Source organism: Pinus tabuliformis, chromosome 7 (genome assembly GCF_031772625.1).
Source record: "Pinus tabuliformis cultivar Carrire ecotype Pingquan chromosome 7, CPIR1, whole genome shotgun sequence".
Taxonomy (NCBI): Eukaryota; Viridiplantae; Streptophyta; class Pinopsida; order Pinales; family Pinaceae; genus Pinus; species Pinus tabuliformis.
In genome coordinates, this window is record NC_142293.1 from 1899516330 (window position 1) to 1899536974 (window position 20645).

The window sequence follows — 20645 nt, forward strand, 5'->3', positions numbered from 1 at the left end:
CGCACTGTAGAAAAATAGACCAGATCTAGGCAAAATGACTGCTTATCTTTGAATGCTTATATCTAACAGCTGAGAACTTGAAACCTTGGGCGCTCAAGAGGGATAGGTGCGCCTTGGAGAGTAGATAAAAAACTGCAGAAAAAGAACTTTCGTAGTGAATTGCTTTCTCTTGGTCCTTTTATCATTTCTATTGGCTAGAATGGAGCACCCAGATCTAATCTGAAATTGACATTTGTTGGACACCTAATCCTCTAAGGGTTGGTGTGGAAGTTGAATAGTCTAAGGAAGTCCAAGAGACCTTGGAATACAAAACCAAAGGTCATATCAATGTACTATAAACGTCTATCATTTGTTAATAATAGATATACTCTCATGCTTCTCATTCATACTCTATTGCCACCATGTATGTGTTTAACATGGTATTAGAGCAGGCGTACTCCTGCCCTGCTCCAATTTGAGCCAGTTGTGTTGTGGCCTCTTTGTGCATGTCAGTTCTGCATTCCTGCGGATAGAACTACTATTATTGTGTGCATGCCTATTTCATGCTTCACACTGTCCGGCTGACCTCTCTCAGCTAGATTTGTGTTGGGTTCTCTATCCACTGCCTCAAATAGCAAAAAACGCACTCGCTTGGACTCTGCACCTGAACGCTCTGCATTTGATAGAAAATCGAACGACCTTTAAAGTTTGTGTTGTGTGGAAGACTGAGATGACCGTGGTGAGTGCCATGAGTGAAGTAAGTATGTATTGCGGCCATACATATTCGATACATATTCTGCATTGAATGGTATTCTGCGTTGAATGGTAATGTGTTGACTGCGTTTTGGATGAACATTGTGTTGCTTGACATGGAGTGATTGTCATGCGGTATTACTGTGTTCATAATACTGCATTACCATGACTGTTTCTTGGTTAACGCCTCTCCTTCCGCACAGTTAATACTCCTGACTCCGCACCATAATACCTCCTCCTTGTCAGTGAAATTATCAGTGAAATTGTGTTGGCATGTACACCACGATTGTACACAGTGACTGTGGTTTCCTTGAATCATATTAGTATATACACCGTCCAGTTATATGAACGTTGCCCCTGCTGCCACATTAGAGGATCTATGGACTGCGACTTTCTCGTCCACAGGTGACTTCCCAAGAAGCTCGAAGCCAAGACCGAAACCCTTAAGCGGGCCAGGAAGCTGAACAGGTGGAATTGATACTTTGTTGGAGGCTGGAAATCCTTCCAGCTCGAGGTCCAGTGAATCAGGCGACAGTGCACAATAACTGTTGGATCAGTCGGATCAATGGACAGGGTTAATGGAAGATGAGCGACGAAGATCTTATCGCAGGAGATTAAGTTAAGAAATGGACAGATCACATCAAGGCACGTGTCGACAGAAGGGTGGAAAACGTGCAGAATAATGGAGTGGTCTTCGTAGGCGGTAAGCAGTATCTCACGCGCCCTAAAAGCTGTAAATGGTATTTTACAATTTCACGCGATTAACCTGAGAGGTTGACACGTAGCACACGATGGAAAGAGAAAACCACTTTTCTCGCGCGCTCTCAACTTGTTATGCATCGTGCAAGATTTCACGTGAGATTACGTGATCACCGTTGGATTGAGGTAAGAGAAATAAACAGTGGAGATTGGCTTAAGCTAGTTGGCGCGAGTTATTGCGTGATAACCGTCGGATTGAGGAATGAGATCGACGGCGAAGATTTAATGCGCTAAGGAGAGCATCGATATATGTGCAAAGGTTTGTGGAATGGAAGAAAGGTAAGGTTTAAGTGTGGTTTATGAAATATTTCTATTATATGGGAAATAAGCAGGATTAATGTATTATGGTTTAAGTTGAGTTTTAACCAAAGTCTAAAATCCATGGTATGGTTAATATGCGCGGGTAATAAGAATTAACCAAAGATTATGAAGGATTTGTAAGGTTTCGCACAAAGGTTTATAAAGGTCCAGACTTCAGATAGTTAAATCAAACGTTTCTGCATAGAGTTTATTGAAGGAGCATTAAACCTTGACTTGTGAAGGTTTTACTAGGTATGGAATTTTAAAATTCCTGGGACATGTATATGACATGCATTTTATATGCATACTGTGGGTATGTGCGGCTTAGGCTACATCATTGTCAAAAGTTGCATTGTATGGTGATTTGTCTCCAGCGGAAATCATTCTCTGTTGTGGAAAGCATCCGAGTGTCATTTTGGATATGGGTATTATAATCATGGCGGATAGTAATGACAAAATGTTTTACAACTATTGAGTTTGAATCCACATATCTTCACGCCCACGCATTTGAGTCCCAATAGCGTTCTGCTCCACCACTCTACAGCAGCATCAAAGACAGCCTCTGCCCCGTCAATATCACCTGCCTGGAGGAGTATTGTGGTTGCAGAGTGCAAACTGGAGTCAAGGTAAAAGTGGCGAATGAAAAAGAAATTTGGCAGACTGCTAAAATTGACGGAAATCACAAGGAAGCGGTGACCATCCGATCAAAGGAGATCGACGCATATCGCGTCAGAATATACAAGCAAGTTAACATTTTAAACGGATGTGATGTGGTTATTAAAAGGAGTTTAAGGTTCAGAGTGATCATACCATCCGTTTAATGGGTGATCGAACGCATATCTCTTCCGAAAGTCCGCGCAGATTAACATTAGGAATGGACGCAATAAGGTTTTATACAACGGGATTAAAACCTCGTTGAGTTCCAGTCATCAAGATTGTTCATTGGTTGATTAATCGGACGATAATCGCGCATGAACATGTGCGTGGTTTAACACACCTGTTGTGACCCGATATGTTATCAAAGAGGATTAAATTTTATTTGAATTACGGTCATACAAGTCAAACGAATTTCTTCTTTTAACTATCTACCCTACAAAGTTACATACAACCATATTTCACTGCCACATTGGTTGCATTCTGAACCTTCTCGTTGTTCCACTGTTTGAGCTCTACGATAATGTGCAGAGATATGGCCTAGTTGTGCTACTTGTTTCCCTCTGACATGAGCTTACCACAGCAATCAAAATGACAAGATCCTCCTAATGTTTTTCAGTTGCACGCTGAACAGCAATGCTGTCACTTCCATTGGTTTCCTTTCCCATCATCCATTTTACAACTCCACCATAAAGGCTACGGCATGCACTCCCTAAACAGGTGGACGGTATTCTCGTGACTTTTTCAACAGGCATAGTAATCTAAGACATATTCGGCGGTTACGGTTTTGGCCATTGAACAAAGTGCTTGAAGAAAAATATAATTCTCCTAAACTAGATGCAAATGATTTTGTTGATTTTCTCATTCTAGTCTTACACTTTGTACCTGAGAAGCGCCCCACTGCGGTTTGTCTAGCCTTGCTACAATCTCCATTAGGATTGTTGAGACAATGGCTAGAATTGATGATACATTAGAGTTGTTAAATATCCTAATTCATTCCACTTTTGATGGAATGGTAAAAATTAGGTCTGATACACTTTCTGATATTAAAATTTGTCTGCAAAATGCACATGAGAAAATTAATTTTTTGCAGCTTGAATCTCAACTACAGCAGGAAGAATTACAACAGTGGAGTCATCATTCTGAACCTGTTTCTGTTCAAAAGATTGAAACAAACTCCCATAAACAGCGAAACACTAATCTTACAGTTGACTCAGATCTAGTGCCCAATAAAGCAGCAGAGTTACATGCAGATGCAGAAGTTCAGTTTGCACTTCCCAAGCCCATCGTCAAACCTTGGGAAGAGCTTGTCCACAACAAGCATAGAACAGGTCTTGGATATGATAAGGAGGTTTCCTTTCATATTCCAGACTATTCCAAGCCCATCAAATTTCAAAGTGTTGGGTTTCTTCATGACAGTTCATCTTCATATGTTCCTGCTCCTCTTCCACAGCAACAACAACACATTGTTAAATGCCAACACTGTGACCCAGTTGGCCATATGAAAGATCACTGTTTTGATATTCATCCATGTAGGAATTGTCATAAAACCAGTCATTCTTCAAACAGATGCTTCAAAACAAACCTCCTGCAAGAACAAAGATTCATCTTGGATGGATCGCTTATGGCAATGAGCATCAACAGCCAAGAAGATATTCCAATCATATGTCAGAACTTGTTCTAGAGTATTGAACAGTCTTGTAGTTGAATTTTCTCCATCATCTCACCTTGTATCTAATAGGGGAGAAAATGATGGTCATCTACAAGGTTCAAAGCCACATCAAGCAAGCCTGAGCCACAACCTTGTTGGAAATACTAAGAGGGGGTGGGGTGAATCAGTATTTCTTACTTTTTTTGTTCTAGTGATTGCCAAAACCATATATAGATATGTATATGTATACACAGAACAATGAAGTACAATGAAGTAAATACAATATAAGTATATATCTGACTGTGAATAGTTGCCAAGCTCCAACTTGGACTTCAGTGAGGCTCCAACCTCCAGAGAACCAACTCTGTTTAGCAGTGGTTCTGTACTTAGGAGCACCTACCCCTAATGACTTTAGTCCTGTTCAGTTCTGAGGCTCCAACCCAACCTTGATATAAATTGTTCTGCTATTGTTCTCTACTCACAAGCTTGCTAAGCTTTTGCTATTCTCCTGTTCTCTTGCTTTTCTAGCCTTTCCTTCTTCTTGCCTGTTCTTTTTTTCTTCCTCTCTCACTGATTATCTATATATAAAAAAATCACCATCTTACTTTGTTTTTATGTTTTTTCTATGTATCTCAGATGTCTCTGACTCTTCGTTTCCGCTTTCCTTCGCCTCTTTGGCTTCCTCCTCGGTCGCTGTCGTTTCCTCTAACTCGCTTGATCTTTCAGCTTCCCGATCCATGGCTTCCTCTATCTATTTAGATTCACCAAATTCTTACAGGTCACGTTAATGCGGAAGAGAGGCCGAATTACAATTGTTAGCTCTGCTATAATCCAACAACTCGAGGATCAAATAAACCCTGCTACCTCCATTTTTACTCTATAACTCTGTGAAAAGTCACTGTTCCTCGCCAAATCCTCAAATTCATTGTTTCCCTGTCATAACAGTCGGAAACCCATGCGATTGAACCCGCACGGTTCGATCATCACATCGCGATCCGACGGTCGTTAAACTTTTGCGCCATTCTCCTGTCACATCAACCCCGAAATGTGCGTGATTATCCCAGAGGTTCCATCATCCGCCACAAGATCTGACGGTGTTCGCAACGTCCGCCCCGCGAACTTGCGCACGCGATAGCCCGCGGGGAAAGTTGTTTCCCCGTCGTCCCATCTGCCATGCAACGCTTTATTATAGGATCGCGCCATCTCGTACGTAAACCACCTTTTCCCGTGAGCGGTGCGGGGAAACCGCTTACCGCCTTTTAGTACAGCCCTCTCGCTCGTTAACCTGCGTTCATCTTTATCGCCCGTGACCACTGAATCTGCCCGTCATGATGTATCTGTCGTCCATCTGCGCAACTTTGATAGTGTATTTGTCGGGGATTCATAGTATTCCACCTTCGTTTACGTTAATGCATATTTATATGGTTTCTGCTCTGATAATGTATTAAATGCATATATGGGCTTTATAGGCCCGATAAGCTTCCAATAGTGTAATCGCTAGCATCCGATAAGCTTTTGTGGCCTATACGGCTCCCGATGGCTCCTGATAGCGTTATCTGTGGTATATTTGCTCCTCTTGTCTCCATCTGCTCTGATGGCTCTGTGTGCTCCTCTTCTTCGGCTCTGTGTGCTCCTCTCGTCTCTATCTGCTCCTCGAATATTGCCATATTGACATGAATGACAATCTGTGTCCAACAATCTCCCCCTTTGTTATTGATGGCAATATTCTTCTGCTTTCTCCCCCTTTGACATCAATGGCAAAGGGATGCATATGGACTCCCCTGTCAAACTACTCCCCCTGTCCTGCTACATCTTTATGAATGAACTTGAGTGATGATAAAGAAATAACCCCCATCTTTTGACGCAAATGTTCGAATGCTTCTCGAGGAAGAGGTTTTGTGAAAATATCAGCTATCTGCTCCTTAGTACTGATATATTCCAGGACGATGTTTTGTTCAGCTACTTGTTCACGGAGGAAATGATACTTGATTGGTATGTGTTTGGTTCTTGAGTGCATCACAAGATTTTTGCTGAGACTGATAGCACTTGTGTTGTCACAATAGACAGAAATTGGTTGATTTGTACATATGTCGAGATCTTTTAGAGCTTCCTTCATCCATAATATCTGAGAACAACAGTCTGCTACAGCAATATACTCAGCTTCGGCTGTGGATAATGATATGGATGACTGTTTTTTGCTGAGCCAGGATACCAAACAGTCTCCTAGGAAGAATGCATTTCCACTAGTGCTTTTCCGATCATCTATACTTCCAGCCCAATCAGCATCGGTGTATGCAGTTACAATCAGTGTTGAGTCCTTTGGGTACCAAAGACCGAAATCAAAAGTTCCCTTCAGATATCTGAGAATTCTTTTTACAACTAATAAATGGGATTGTTTGGGAGCAGATTGAAATCTTCCCACCATTCCTACTGCTTGCATTATGTCTTGGTCGTGTAGCTGTTAAGTATAGAAGGGCTCCAATCATTGACCTGTAATGAGTTGCATCTACTAGAGGGGAGTCATCATCTTTGCTCAGTTTGCAATTTGTGGTCATAAGTGTGCTCATGGGTGCACAATCCTCCATTCCATATTTTTTGAGCATGTCTTTTAGATATTTGGTTTGAGATATACACAATCCTGCTCTAGTTTGAGATATTTGAAGTCCAAGGAAGTGGGACAGCTCTCCTATCATTGACATCTCAAACTCTTTTGACATGTTTTGAGAAAATGCATGGCTCATTTCATCATTATTACTAGCAAAAATCAGATCATCGACATAAACAAGAGCAACTAGTAACTTACCTTGATCTCTCTTTATGTATAGATTACTTCCATCCCCTCCCTTTTTGAAGCCTTGTTGTTGTAAATAGTGATCCAGTCTTGAATACCAAGCTCTAGGAGCTTGTTTCAACCCATATAAGGCCTTTTTCAACTTACAAACTAAGTCCTTCCCTGCTGTTAGATCAAAACCTTCTGGCTGCTCCATGTAGACTTCCTCCTTGAGTTCCCCATTTAGAAATGCTGATTTCACGTCCATTTGATAGATTTTGAATCCTCTTGAGCAAGCAAATGCCAAGAACATCCTAATAGCTTCCATACGGGCCACTGGTGCAAATGTCTCTTCAAAGTCAACTCCTTCAATTTGTGAATAGCCTTTGCAGACAAGTCTTGCCTTGTTTCTGATAACCTGTCCTTCCTCATTCATTTTATTTTTGAACACCCATTTGGTTCCTATTATGTTTTTGTCCTTTGGACGAGGTACCAGCTCCCATGTCTTGTTCTTCTCAATTTGGGACATTTCTTCTTCCATGGCTTTTACCCAATGAGGATCCTTACTTGCTTCTGCAAATGTTTCTGGTTCTATCATAGATAGGAGGGCAATGACTTTTCTCTAGGGTGTGATTGATATCCTTCTTTGGTCTGCACACCTTCATCTCTATCGCCAATGATTTGCTCTTCTGGATGATGTCTTTGGACATACTTCATCTTTGAAGGGGTATTAGGTGGTTCTCTTTCCTCTTCTTCTTCTTCTTCTTCATCTATTACTTCTTCTTTAGGTTCTTCTTCTTCAATGAGAGAGTCATCTTCATGTTCTTCAATTTCCCTTTCTGGAAGATCTTCATCAACCTTTACATCAATGCTTTACACTATTTTCTTCAGTTGATAATTGTAGCACTTGTAAGCCTTGCTCCGTGTAGAGTATCCAAGAAATATTCCTTCATCAACCTGAGAATCAAACTTTCCGGGTGAGCCATCATTTATTTTTATGAAGCACTTGCTTCCAAAGATCTTGAAGTGCTTCACCGAAGCAGGTCTTCCTTTCCATAGCTCATAAGGAGTTTTTTCACAATTTGGTCTTAATTGAGTTCGATTCAGTGTATAGACAGTTGTTCCTACTGCTTCTCTCCAGAATTTAGGTTGTAAGTCTGCTACTAATAGCATAGTTCTTGCCATTTCTTGGACTGTTCGATTTCTTCTTTCAACTACCCCATTTTGCTGAGGTGTTCTGGCTACCGAGAATTCCCTTTCAATTCCATTATTATTACAGAACTCACTAAACTCATTTGATGTGAATTCTCCTCCTCTGTCTGTTTGGAGGCACTTAATTTTTGAATCTTTTTCATTTTCTACAAGGGCTTTTAGATTCTTAAAACACTCAAAAGTTTCAAATTTATACTTTATGAAATATATCCACATCATTCTAGTATAATCATCAACAAATAACACAAAGTACCTTTCTCCTTGGAGTGCTTGATTTCTAGTTGGCCTACACACATCAGCATGGATGATCTCCAAGGGCTTTGATGTATAGAGCTCCTTTGTCTTGTGGTTGGTTCTGGTCTGCTTTCCATGTTGACATGGACTACACACTGCTTGATTTGGTTTGGACAGCCTTGGTATGTCTCGTACAGTTTTGATCTTGCTGATATTGATCAGATTTTCGAAGCTTGTATGTCCAAGTCGCTCGTGCCACAACCAACTCTCATCTGTCTGACTTAAGTAGCATTTATTTTCTTGAATCTTGTTCAGAATGTAAATGTTGTTTGATGTTCTCACCCCTTTTGCCACAAGTTTCCTTGAGGCAGAGTTCCTAATTTCACAGTCTTTGGTGCTAAAAACGACTTTATGTCCTTGATCACAGATTTCGCTGACACTCAGGAGGTTGTGTTTGAGCCCATCAACTAGCAGAGCATCTTGAGCTTTTCCTTTTCCATTGATCAAAGTAACTATTCCTTTTCCTGCAATTCTGCCTGATCCGCTTCCAAAAGACACATTCCCTTCCTTTTTGCTTAATGAGACAAACTTCCTTCTGTCTCCTGTCATGTGTCTGGAGCACCTACTATCTACAAACCACTGGTTTTCATTATTTTGAGCATATAGAGCCAGGCTGCATTTGTCCATGCTGGAGTTCTTACTACTCGTCTTTCTTCCTTTGAGTGGGCAGTCTTGTTCATAGTGTCCATTATTGTAGCAGAAGGAGCAAATCAGATCAAATTTGGTCAAGGGATCAAATGAATTGAACGTTTTGATTTGTCCCTGCCTTTTGGGGGCATATGAGTTGATTATTCGGTCCTTTAGATTTGTCTTTTCACTTCTATGAGCCATACAATGTCTGGCTTGATGACCGAAGTTTTTACAGTGAAAGCAGTGTCCAAGAAATATGGTTTTGTACTTGTTGAAGCAACCACGATTTGAGTCGATTTCCATCCTGGGAATTACTCCTCCCTCGTTCTTCGGATTTGCGATGGGCCTTTGGTGGAGTACAGGTTTGTATTTGTTGTAGTGTCCATGATTCGACTTCACATTCTTCTTTGAAGCAACTCTCTCTTCATTCTTGGGATCTGGGATGCACTTTTGATAACATACTTTTTCATCTTTTGGATTGCAGGAAAGTGCATTGGCATAGCTTTTCGCATTATTCTCAGTGCTTGAGGATTCTCCTTTGAAACCTATTCCAGACTTGTCATGTTGAGGTTTTTGATTTTTCAGAATAGTCTCAAGTATTTGAGAGCTTTTACAGCCCTTTTTAATTTGCTCCAACTCCTTTCTCAGAGACACTATTTCGGCCTCGCGTTCTTCACAAGTCTCTTCCTTTTCTTTAAGCTTTGCTTCCAAGAGATCTTCTATCCTTCTTATTTCCTCGTTTCCCACTTTGAGAGAAATGATTTTGTTCCATAATTTCTCATTTTCTTCAATGGCGCTTATTAATAGTTCATCTACATTTCCTTCCAGCCTTGAGTCATCATCATCTGCGAGTGCCATGAATAATGCTTCTTGGCTTTCATCATGATCACTTTCCTCATCTGATTTCCTTTTGATGACCATAAACCCATCCTCATCAGATTCATCTTGCTTGGAGAAGAAGTTTTTCTTATTGAACCCTTTCTTTTTATGTGCCATTCTTTTAGAATTCCCTTCATCATCACTGTCATGTTCATGAGGACATTTTGTTGCATAATGACCCATTTTTCCACATTTAAAACAGATAAGAGGATGCTTGCCTTTAAGTTTAGATCCTCTCTTAAGCTTTCGTACAAATTGAGCTAATTCAGATTCCACATCTAACTCATCACTACGGTCATTCCTTTCTTTCCCCTTCTTTGACTTTGAGGCCTTGAATGCTGCATCTTTGGAGCTTGGGCCACCTTTCCTCATTTCATAGGCAGTGAGAATTCCATGGAGTTCATCCATTTTGAGGGTATCTAGATCCTTTGCTTCTTCTATAGCGCTTATTTTGGAGTCAAATCTGTCTAGAAGAGACCTTAATACCTTTTGAACAATGGTACTTTCTTCAACTTTTTCGTCCAATCCTTTCAGGGAGTTTACCACTTCAGATACTCAGAGAAGGTATGTTGCAATATCATCTTCATCTTCCATCCTCAAACATTCAAATTGTCTTCTGTGAGTTTGACGCTTTGCCTTTTTGACCTTTGAGTCTCCATCGTACAAGCCAACTAGCTTCTCCCACATTTCTTTGGCAGAGGTACAGTCCATGATTTTTGTAAACTCAGAATCAGTGATTCCACTAGTGACGGAGTTCATGGCCTTTGCATTTGCAATGTAGGCTTTCCTCTCATCTTGGTCTGTTGGAAGAGTGGAAGTAGTCTTGTATTCATTTTGAACAAAATGCCAGACTTCAGGTCCAAGGGACATTAAGTAGTAGGTCATTCTTTTCTTCCAGAAACCAAAGTTAGTGCCATCGAACAAAGGAGGTCTTCCTAATGCTTCGTGATTTCTCATCATGGTTGCGGATCCTTCTTCACGCTGTTAGGCTAGTATGAAGAAGCCTGCTCTGATACCAATTGTTGGAAATACTAAGAGGGGGGGGGGGGGTGAATCAGTGTTTCTTACTTTTTTTGTTCTAGTGATTTCCAAAAGCATATATAGATATGTATATGTATACACATAACACAGAAACCAGCAGCTGGAATAAATGCTTTTATTAAAAACCTCAAGAAGTACAATGAAGTAAATACAATATAAGTATATATCTGACTGTGAATAGTTGCCAAGCTCCAACTTGGACTTCAGTGAGGCTCCAACCTCCAGAGCACCAACTCTGTTTAGCAGTGGTTCTGTACTTAGGAGCACCTACCCCTAATGACTTTAGCCCTGTTCAGTTTTGAGGCTCCAACCTCTTGGACTCCAACCCAACCTTGATATAAATTGCTCTGTTGTTGTTCTCTACTCACAAGCTTCCTGAGCTTCTGCTATTCTCCTGTTCTCTTGCTTTTCTGGCATTTCCTTCTTCTTGCATGTTCTTTTTTTCTTCCTCTCTGACTGATTATCTATATATAAAAAATCACCATCTTACTTTGTTTTTATGTTTTTTTTTATGTATCTCAAATGTCTCTGACTCTTCGTTTCCGCTTTCCTCCGCCTCTTTGGATTCCTCTTCAGTCGTTGTCGTTTCCTCTAACTCGCTTGATCTTTCAGCTTCCTAATCCATGGCTTCCTCTATCTATTCGGATTCACCAAATTCTTACAGGTCACGTTAATGCGGAAGAGAGGCCGAATTACAATTGTTAGCTCTGCTATAATCCAACAACTCGAGGATCAAATAAACCCTGCTACCTCCATTTTTACTCTATAACTTTGTGAAAAGTCACTGTTCTTCGCCAAATCCTCAAATTCACTGTTTCCCTGTCATAACAGTCGGAAACCCATGCGATTGAACCAGCACCGTTCGATCATCGCATCGCGATCCGACGGTCGTTAAACTTCTCTGTCGTTCTCTTGTCACATCAACCTCGAAACATGCGCGATTATCCCAGCCGTTCGATCATCCGCCACAAGATCTGACGGCGTTCACAGCTCCCGCCCCACGAACTTGCGCACGCGATAGCCCGCGGGGAAAGTTGTTTCCCCGCCGTCCCATCTGCCACGCGGCGCTTTATTATAGGATCGCGCCATCTCGTACGTAAACCACTTTTTCCCATGAGCGGTGCAGGGAAACCGCTTACCGCCTTTTAGTACGGCCCTCCCGCTCGTTAACCTACGTGCATCTTTATCGCCCGCGACCGTTGGATCTTCCCATCGTGTTGTATCTGTCGTCCATCTGCGCAACTCTGATAGTGTATTTGCCGAGGATTCATAGTATTCCGCCTTCGTTTACGTTAATGCATATTTATATGGTTTCTGCTCCGATAATGTATTAAACACATATATGGGCTTTACAGGCCCGATAAGCTTCCAATAGTGTAATCACTAGCATCCGATAAGCTTTTGTGGCCTATACGGCTCCCGATGGCTCCTGATAGCGTTATCTGTAGTATATTTGCTCCTCTCGTCTCCATTTGCTCCGATGGCTCTGTGTGCTCCTCTTCTTCGGCTCTGTCTGCTCCTCTCGTCTCTATCTGCTCCTCGAATATTGCCATATTGACATCAATGACAATCTATGTCCAACAATTACCATATCAGATTCAGAGTTGTAGCCAGAGACAAATATGCCCTTGAGCATGCCTTCAGTTGGTGATGCATCTTCAAAGAATTGGAGACACTTCCTCTAGCAGAAGACTTCAGCTTCTTGCTAGTTTTGGAAGAGTTCCAGGAATTGCATTAAGCATTCCAGAGTTGTTGGTAATCCTTAAACCATCACAGGTTGAGACCTCCCTTTTCAGGTTGAGGTGCTCCCTTTTATGCGGGGTGAGAACTCCCTTTCATGGTTGAAGGTTTCCCTCTTCAAAACATCAGGAGCACTTCCTCTAGCAGAAGACCTCGGCTTCATGCCAGACTTGGAAGAGTTATGAGAACTGCACTAAGCGTTCCAGTATTGGTGGTCATCCTTAAACCACCGCCCTTTATACCAACATTTCAAAGAGCACATTCAGCCTAGTGCTACCATGCATTTTTGCACGTTTTGTATTATAGCTCTCTTCTTGGACTCATACATAACCCTTTGATTTAAAGGGGGGAATGTTGGACACCTAATCCTCTAAGGGTTGGTGTGGAAGTTGAATAGTCTAAGGAAGTCCACGAAACCTTGGAATGCGAAACCAAAGGTCATATGAATGTACTATAAATGTATATCATTTGTTAATAATAGATATACTCACATGATTATCATTCATACTCTGTTGCTGCCATGTATGTGTTTAACAACATTGGATAAGCTTCATGATCCTTCTAGAAGACTCCATGGGAGAGGGGTTATCAACTTAAGTTGTTCTCCCTAGACACTAGTACGACCCCCTCTTTTCTAAATTTACATTGACATCTTTAATATAATAATGCCTTTATAAACTTAAGCAAACTTGGGCTTTTAGCCTTTACATCATAACATTACATTATAACATCTCAACTAGTCACTAGGACTAGGAGTTTACATGACTCAAGGCTTTAACATAGACATTTTATCACCCTCTCAACCAGTATGGTCCATTCACCTGCAATTACATTTAAGTACTTGTGTTCAAGATATCAATAAGAAGGTGGTATTTTCCATGTGATCATTTAGTACTACAACTTGGACACTTGTTGGAGTAAGCCTAGGAGGGGCCAGGTTCTAGGTAGTCACATCACAACAAGCCAAGGAGTCCATCACACATGCCAGTACTAGCTCACAGGACTTCTTCATTCGTCTTGACTCTTGCTAGACTTAGTCTTGACTGTTGCTCAAAGAGCTCACAAGACATTGCCTTGGATTTTGCACATGGCTCACTAGGCATCCATTAGCAGCTCCTTCATCCTGGCTCTTGTCAAAGCTCACAAGGCTTCTACCTTCGCCTTGACTTTTGCAGTGACTCACAGGATTTATTGATTCTCCAAATCTTCCCTGGCTAGCCTCAGGGTGGCCATTTAAGGCCTCTCATTGGAGAATGACTTCCGATGCTGCTATTTTCAACAGTAATCACATTTGTATGCCTTTGCATAATATAAGTATTTTCAGAAAAAGAAAGGAAAATAGTGGTGTTACTTGTCAACTATTTTCTCCACTCTTTCAACAAAGTCCATACTTCACTAACTCTATAAGAATGGAATGCAATAAAATCTACCTATTTGATACTGCTAATATCATTAACATCGTCCAAGTTGCAAAATGCATCAATACCTAAAACCGCATTACACTACCTTCTGTGATGCCTTTTTCTCTTTCCAGATTTTAGATGTTTTATTTCTCACAATGACTTTTAACAAGCTTCCAATGGATTTCGTTCCTATATAACCAGAACTCTATGTTTCAGGAAAACCTGTACCCTGCATTTCAACCCCTAAAACACCAAGAAACAGAGAAACACATGCCGAACACACTGGAAACTTGGTGACATACTTCAGCTTCAAAATAAGGCTACACTATAAACCATAATACTAATCTAGATTCTAAACTGACCAGCTTTTTCACGACAAATCATTTATCACCCTCTATACCAACTTAAGCTGTTCTGAATGGCAGGACATTTCACTCTATCATTAGTGTTCTCTGATATGCATTATCTAGCCTAACAGGATGTCCAAATTTTATAAATTAATTCGTTCTAGTCCAGCTTCAAAATAAGGCTAGGCAGTATAGCATAATATATCAAAACTGAGCAGATTCTTTTAATGAAGAAATCTCATTAAATTTCCATCTCCAAAGACATAAAACTTTAAGTAATTTATCATCCTCTACATAACAACATAATGCATTCATCAAGATATAAATGTTCTACACAAGCAAAAGATCCATATGCCACATCTATTACCTCTATAATATGCTCAAAGTGTATGGTAAAGTAAGCTAAAATCTTACATGTCCGTGATGTGTCTCCAATCCCCGATCCTCCACTCTGCAATTCCCATCTATGAGAAGGGACTTGATCGGAACCTGATAGGGAGAAACAAATTTAGACTGTCATAAGTTCTGTTGAAAAATCAGTCAAAAGCTTAATACTTCAATGATATTGGAATGTCAGTGAAGTTTTAGGGAAATTTCATAGGGTCATTTCCCATACAGTTCAATCAAAATTCTATAGAGGTGCACCAGGATGTTTAGCTGACATTAACCTTGAACCAAAAACAAAATAGATGACACACAAGGAATTTTTTTTTAAAACTCGCCTAAGAGCTTATCTTAATGCATCTGCCAATGCCAAGTAACCTTTCCAACAGTGAAATGTCATTCTAAACTATTTAAAATTTTCCAACAGAAACGTAGATTTAAAAGCAAATGCTCAATGATCTACTCTTGCGAAAATATTTGATGTTTAAAATTCTCAACTATAAAATTGTGCACAGCACATAATAAAGTTGCATACAGAAAGACGGAGAAGATAAGATCGTTCTGTTAATGTCCAATGAATGGCCACAATAGTAGGTCCCAGGGACTTAGAATTACAATCCAGTGTAAGTACATAATGGGAATGCAAAACAATTCTTATCAGTAATCTACATAAAAACAGAATAGCTAAAAAGCTAAATAATAATAGCCAAAATTAATACAGATATCATGCCCATCTCAAACATAATATGTCAGTGACAAACAAACAGCTACCCATCCCAGGCTAAACAAGGAGAACAAAGTACAATCTCAAAGCACATTGGATCCAGAAGTAGAATAAGGAGAGGAAGAAGAAGATGATGACCCAACAGACTCCTCAATCACGAAGAATGAACTGATACATTCTCTGATAATCTCCTCCCAATAGAAGTTTAGAACCGTATTAGGAGGTGTGATACTAAGTAGGATTCCACCACATGCCACAACTCTTGCAACATCAAAGCCCATAGGTTGAAACTTGCAATGGCGGTTTGGGTGTTTGAGAAGGTGGAGGGGCAAGTAGTTGATTTTGCTATGAGCAAAGCCTCCTCAATAACCTAGTGAGAACAGATCTACGACCTGCAATTCTAAAAGAAGTACAAGATCTCAGCAATCTTGAGAGTTGAAATCTCATGGGACTATACATAACTATCTATTCAAGGGACGATAAGCCCAACAAACTGTCTTGGGGGGACTGTATAAAATATGTTTCATCGGTCCCAATACTTGTCTCTAGAAAATAGCTAAATACCTCTGGTCCAGGCATTGAAGAAAGTAGTAAGGAAAAGGGAGTTTAGAAGCTGTCTTCTCGAGAGATAGTGCATTAGACATATTTTCACGACATCTCATCCAAGATGTCCTTAATGGACTCCCTTATCTTACCCATTGTTCTCTATGGCTCAAAGAATCTACTTTCTCCAATACCCCTCCAAATCCTTGGTCCCAATACTTTGCGCCGGGGTTCAAGAGTAGCACCCCTGAAAAAATTAGGCAGCTCTTAGGATCATGTTTTTGGTAGTTTTCGGCACATGGTTTTGCTAACAGTGTTGTGGTGCATGGTGGTTTTGCCCATGGTATCTTAGTTTCAGTTAAGGAACTACAATTGTATTCTAATCCAAGGTAAATGGATTGGCAGTTCATTGAAGATGTGGAATATATATGTTGTACTCTAACACTATACAGAAGAACATATATTGAAAAACCTTGTTGGATTTCCTAGTTTTGGGTTTCCAAAATAAAATCTCTATGTTTATGTGTCTATTTGCCATTGCATCGTTTTTGTTTCATAGAGAATTTGTTTGCAGCAATTAATTGTACAGAGTTTAAACCTACATTTGGTATCAGAGCAGTTTTGGCTTCAAGGGCATGCATTTGTGGCTAAGGGGTTTGGCCCAAGCTTGTGGTAGATCCTGTTACAATAGGAAATCTACAAAAGTGACTCTTGTGGAGAAAAGGAAATGGGTAGCAATTCAAAGGTTCAAATCGAGAAATTCAAAGGGTGGAGTTTTGAGTTGTGGTAGCTGAAAACAGCAGGTTTGTTGGTGGACAAAGATCAGCAGAACGCTATGGATCTGGGGTCTATACCAACAGGGATGTCAACAAAAGACTGGACCAAGTTGGATCAAAAGGCAAAGTGTTTATTTTTCCAGGGCACTCAAGAATCTGGTTTGAGTCTAAGATCACAATCACAAACACACTCAAATGCCACAACACTTCTACTTTGCACAACAAAAAACAACGTACAGTGAATCAACAAATACACACGACAATTTTTCAACCCAACTTTGTTATATTACAAATCTTTAATACAACAATCTTAGGGCTCCCGTACCAGGGATCATGGCCCTTACAATCAGCCCTGATACAAGACAACAACTAGGGCTTGGTATCAACAACTATGATGACCAATCTACCCTGAACAAAGTACAACTGACCTACTTGTTGATGTAGCGCTCCACAGTCCCTTTGTAGTACATGTACCTCGAACACGTCTAGCAGTCCTTTGCCTTCCAATCTGCAGCTCAACAATCTACCACTATCAATGATCACTGCTCCTTTAGGTCACTAGACTTTGGCCCAACACAATTTGCCCTCTAGTTGCTCTTTAGTCCTTCAAAGACTCCAGCTCATAGGGTCTTCAACACACGGCCCACTTTTGCCACATTGCCGCTCCAAAGATGATAGATCTTAAGGCATTGGAGGCTGCCCTCTTATCACTGAAGATGACCTCTGCAACTCAATGAACCAAGGCTCAACAACTAACCCACTTGACTGCTCCTTTGCTTCCTCAAAAGTGCCAATCCTTAGGCATAACAAGTCTGTCCACACATAGTGACAAAACTGCCTATTTGACCATTGTTCTAGGGCTCTTTCAAGCAGCTTCTAACAACCCTCCACACCTGCACATAAGTTGCTCCAAAATATGTCCAAACTAGACCTCACCACTTAGCAATGCATCATCTTGGAAGAACAAGACAACATACCTCTAGGAGGACTTTCTTCTGCCCTTAATACTCCATGTGCATACAACCCTGATGTTTCAACCCTCTGATTAGGGCTTCCTGCAACACCACGTCAACGGTCAACCCTAAGTTTGCCACCCAATCTCCTCAAAAACATGCGCTTTTCCTCCATCTTAGATCCTCTACTCCCTCACTATTGCTCTAGGCAAATGCGGCTTTGTTGTGACTTCCTTCTAGGCCTCTCGGCCTACCTGCAATGTATAGAAATACCAGCAGACTGTCACAGAGAAATAGTGCCAAAACTTATGCCCACAACTGCCTTCATCCTCAGCCACCAATCTACTCGGCCTTGTTCAAACATAGAAAAGACACCAAAAATCTGTCCTCCATTCACTTGAAAAGGCTTCTATAGGTTGCGGTTGTTTCAGGTATTCTTCTCCTGTGATGTGTTGCACTTATGATGTGTGTTGATCAAATGAGCCTCCTCTTCTATTTATATGATCTTAGTGTGCAACATGTAGCCCTCCAAAGGGCACTTCTCAAGCCAAGTCGACTTGAAAAACATGTCAATTCGCCCACTACATATAAACAAAAATTATTTTCTCTCATTAGAGCAACTCTTCCATGGTTGCCTTAGAACCCCTTGGTTCCTTTAAGGGTGCTCCACTTGCAACAATGCTCAAATCATCAAAATACTTCTTGGTTTCATGCCCACAACTTTGGGTGCAAAACCCACTAATTGGGTACTCGCACACAAAGTGCTTTCGTGGTGCCAACTCACACAAACCTAGTACCCAGATTTTGGAGTACTCCCGAGCTACACAAATCAACATAAAGAGCACAATTGTGTCTCTCAGATTCAATATTACTAAATGTTTCAGGGGAGGCTACAACAAAGGCTTTGTGTCATTCTAAGTCCCTGGTGAATGAATTGTTCCTGCAGAAGAAGTTGTATAACCTGAGTATCAAGGATGAAGACTTCAATGCCTTCAATATTGTGGTAAGTCAGTTATCATCTGGTGATATTAAGATTTCAAATGAAGATAAATGCATCAATTGGCTATGTTCTCTACCAAATTTGTGGGATAGTCCGGTTGTTACCATAGGTAGTAATGCAACTACTTTAAATTTCTATAAAATAGTCTCGTCCTTGTCATCAAAAATGAGATAGAAAAACATGGAAAGCTAGAACAGAGATGCTTTGTCTATAAGAGGATGCTCCCAGAATAGAAATAAAAATAATTCCTCGAGCTGAAGATCTGAATCTAAAGGAAGATCTAAATCTCTAGGAATGTTTGTAAAGGTATGTTCAAGAGGTGGAAAAGAAAGGCAATATAAGAAAAGATTGTAAATTCAAAATTGCTAAGAAAGGGAAGGGATCTAAATATGCTCCTTTAGCAAAATCAAAAACCTCCTCAAGTGAAGGGGGGAATGTGCACTTGGCTTCTTCAAGTACACATGTAGATCATGAGGCATTGTTGGTTGACACAGACATATCCTTTCATATGACTCCTCACAAGGAGGAGTTTTGTGAATATGAAATATTCGATGGCAGTGATGTTTTCTTAGGAGACGACTCGACAGCGAAAATCATAGCACAAGCAAAAGTCAAGTTGAGGCACATGGGCGGAAGAATTAGAACAATACCTGGTATTTTGCACATCCTACGGAAATTTGATTTTTGTAAGCAAGATGAGCGATGCAGGTGTAAAACCAATGTTTGAAAAGGATACCTACAAGATGGTTCAAGGAGCAATGGTATCGATGAGGGGATTTTGACTGGAACTTTGTATAAACTATTACGAAACATTGTTAGTGATGAGTGCAACAGTTCTATTGATATTGAGAGTGGAGTAGGAGGAAAAACTCCTACAGCTTCTGGAGAAAAGACTATGATGTGTCATCAAACACTAGGATATGTAGGGCAGGAGGGCCTCCAAATACTACATAGTAGTGGTATGATAGAAAGAATGTCTAATTCCTCTCTGGATTTTGATTTATGTAAACATTGTTTACATGGAAATCGAAATCAGGTAAGAATCACCTTTGGTTCTATAAGGTCAAACGCAATATTGGAATTGGTGCACAATGACATCATTGGGTAAATCAGAGTCTTGTGCCTTGTTGCTGCTCAAACTAGCAGGGGTTCTAGGAGGGGATCCTATAGGGCAACTACTAGGTCAAGGGCAACAATAGAGCGATAGCCCACTGTCACCTCAGCTAAGGCTCTCTGTTCATTACGAACTTCCACCGATGGGAGGAGACCCGGTATAAGAGGAATCACAATAATGGATGTGTCAATGAGAGGATAAAGGGTGATTCCCAAGGCCTATTCGTAAGAGAGACTCAATTGTGTGGCTTTCTTCCTTGGAAATCAAGGTGATAGGCTCTCTAGGAAGGGCCAAGAGGCCTCTTGAGGCTAGGGCTTGGGAATATATCTTGTAGCGATGATTTCTAGGCCTAGAAATCTTTATGGAGACTTGGTCTTTATGTGATCTTTGCGGAGTTGAAGTTGCAAAGTTGTGGGACCACACGGGACCAAGTGGACCCAAAATTAGGTCAAGGAAGTGGAATTGATCAACCAAGGAGGGGCTTGACCTAATTAGGGAAGAGAAGAGGATCAAAAGACAAATTTTCTTTTGAGATTTAGATGCAATGATCCTAATAATAAGGTCACTAACCCAAAATCAACCTACGGCGAGAAATGGTCTTGTGGCTAGCGCTTGCTATATCTCGAGATTCCACCGTCGAAATTGCTTGAAATTTGGAGGACCTCTTGAGCAAACTATAGCACAATAGTGGACCAATTTTCAAGGGCTTTGGATGGCTACAAATGATTTCGTGTGATGC

At 40.7% G+C, this 20645-nt stretch overlaps 1 protein-coding gene across 6 annotated transcripts in view; it reads right to left on the reverse strand.

Moving 5' to 3' along the window:
• LOC149256069 (protein ENHANCED DISEASE RESISTANCE 2-like) overlaps positions 1-20645 on the reverse strand; it is a 313045-nt gene that overhangs the window by 247483 nt on the left and 44917 nt on the right. For all 6 annotated transcript variants that reach the window (XR_016267267.1, XR_016267266.1, XR_016267268.1 and 3 more), the window contains exon 2: positions 14827-14901. Coding sequence is in view for 3 of the 6 variants with exons in the window: in XM_089460657.1 (XP_089316783.1) it covers positions 14827-14901 (75 nt within the window). In the remaining 3 variants the exon portion in view is untranslated. The remainder of the gene's footprint in view (positions 1-14826; positions 14902-20645) is intronic.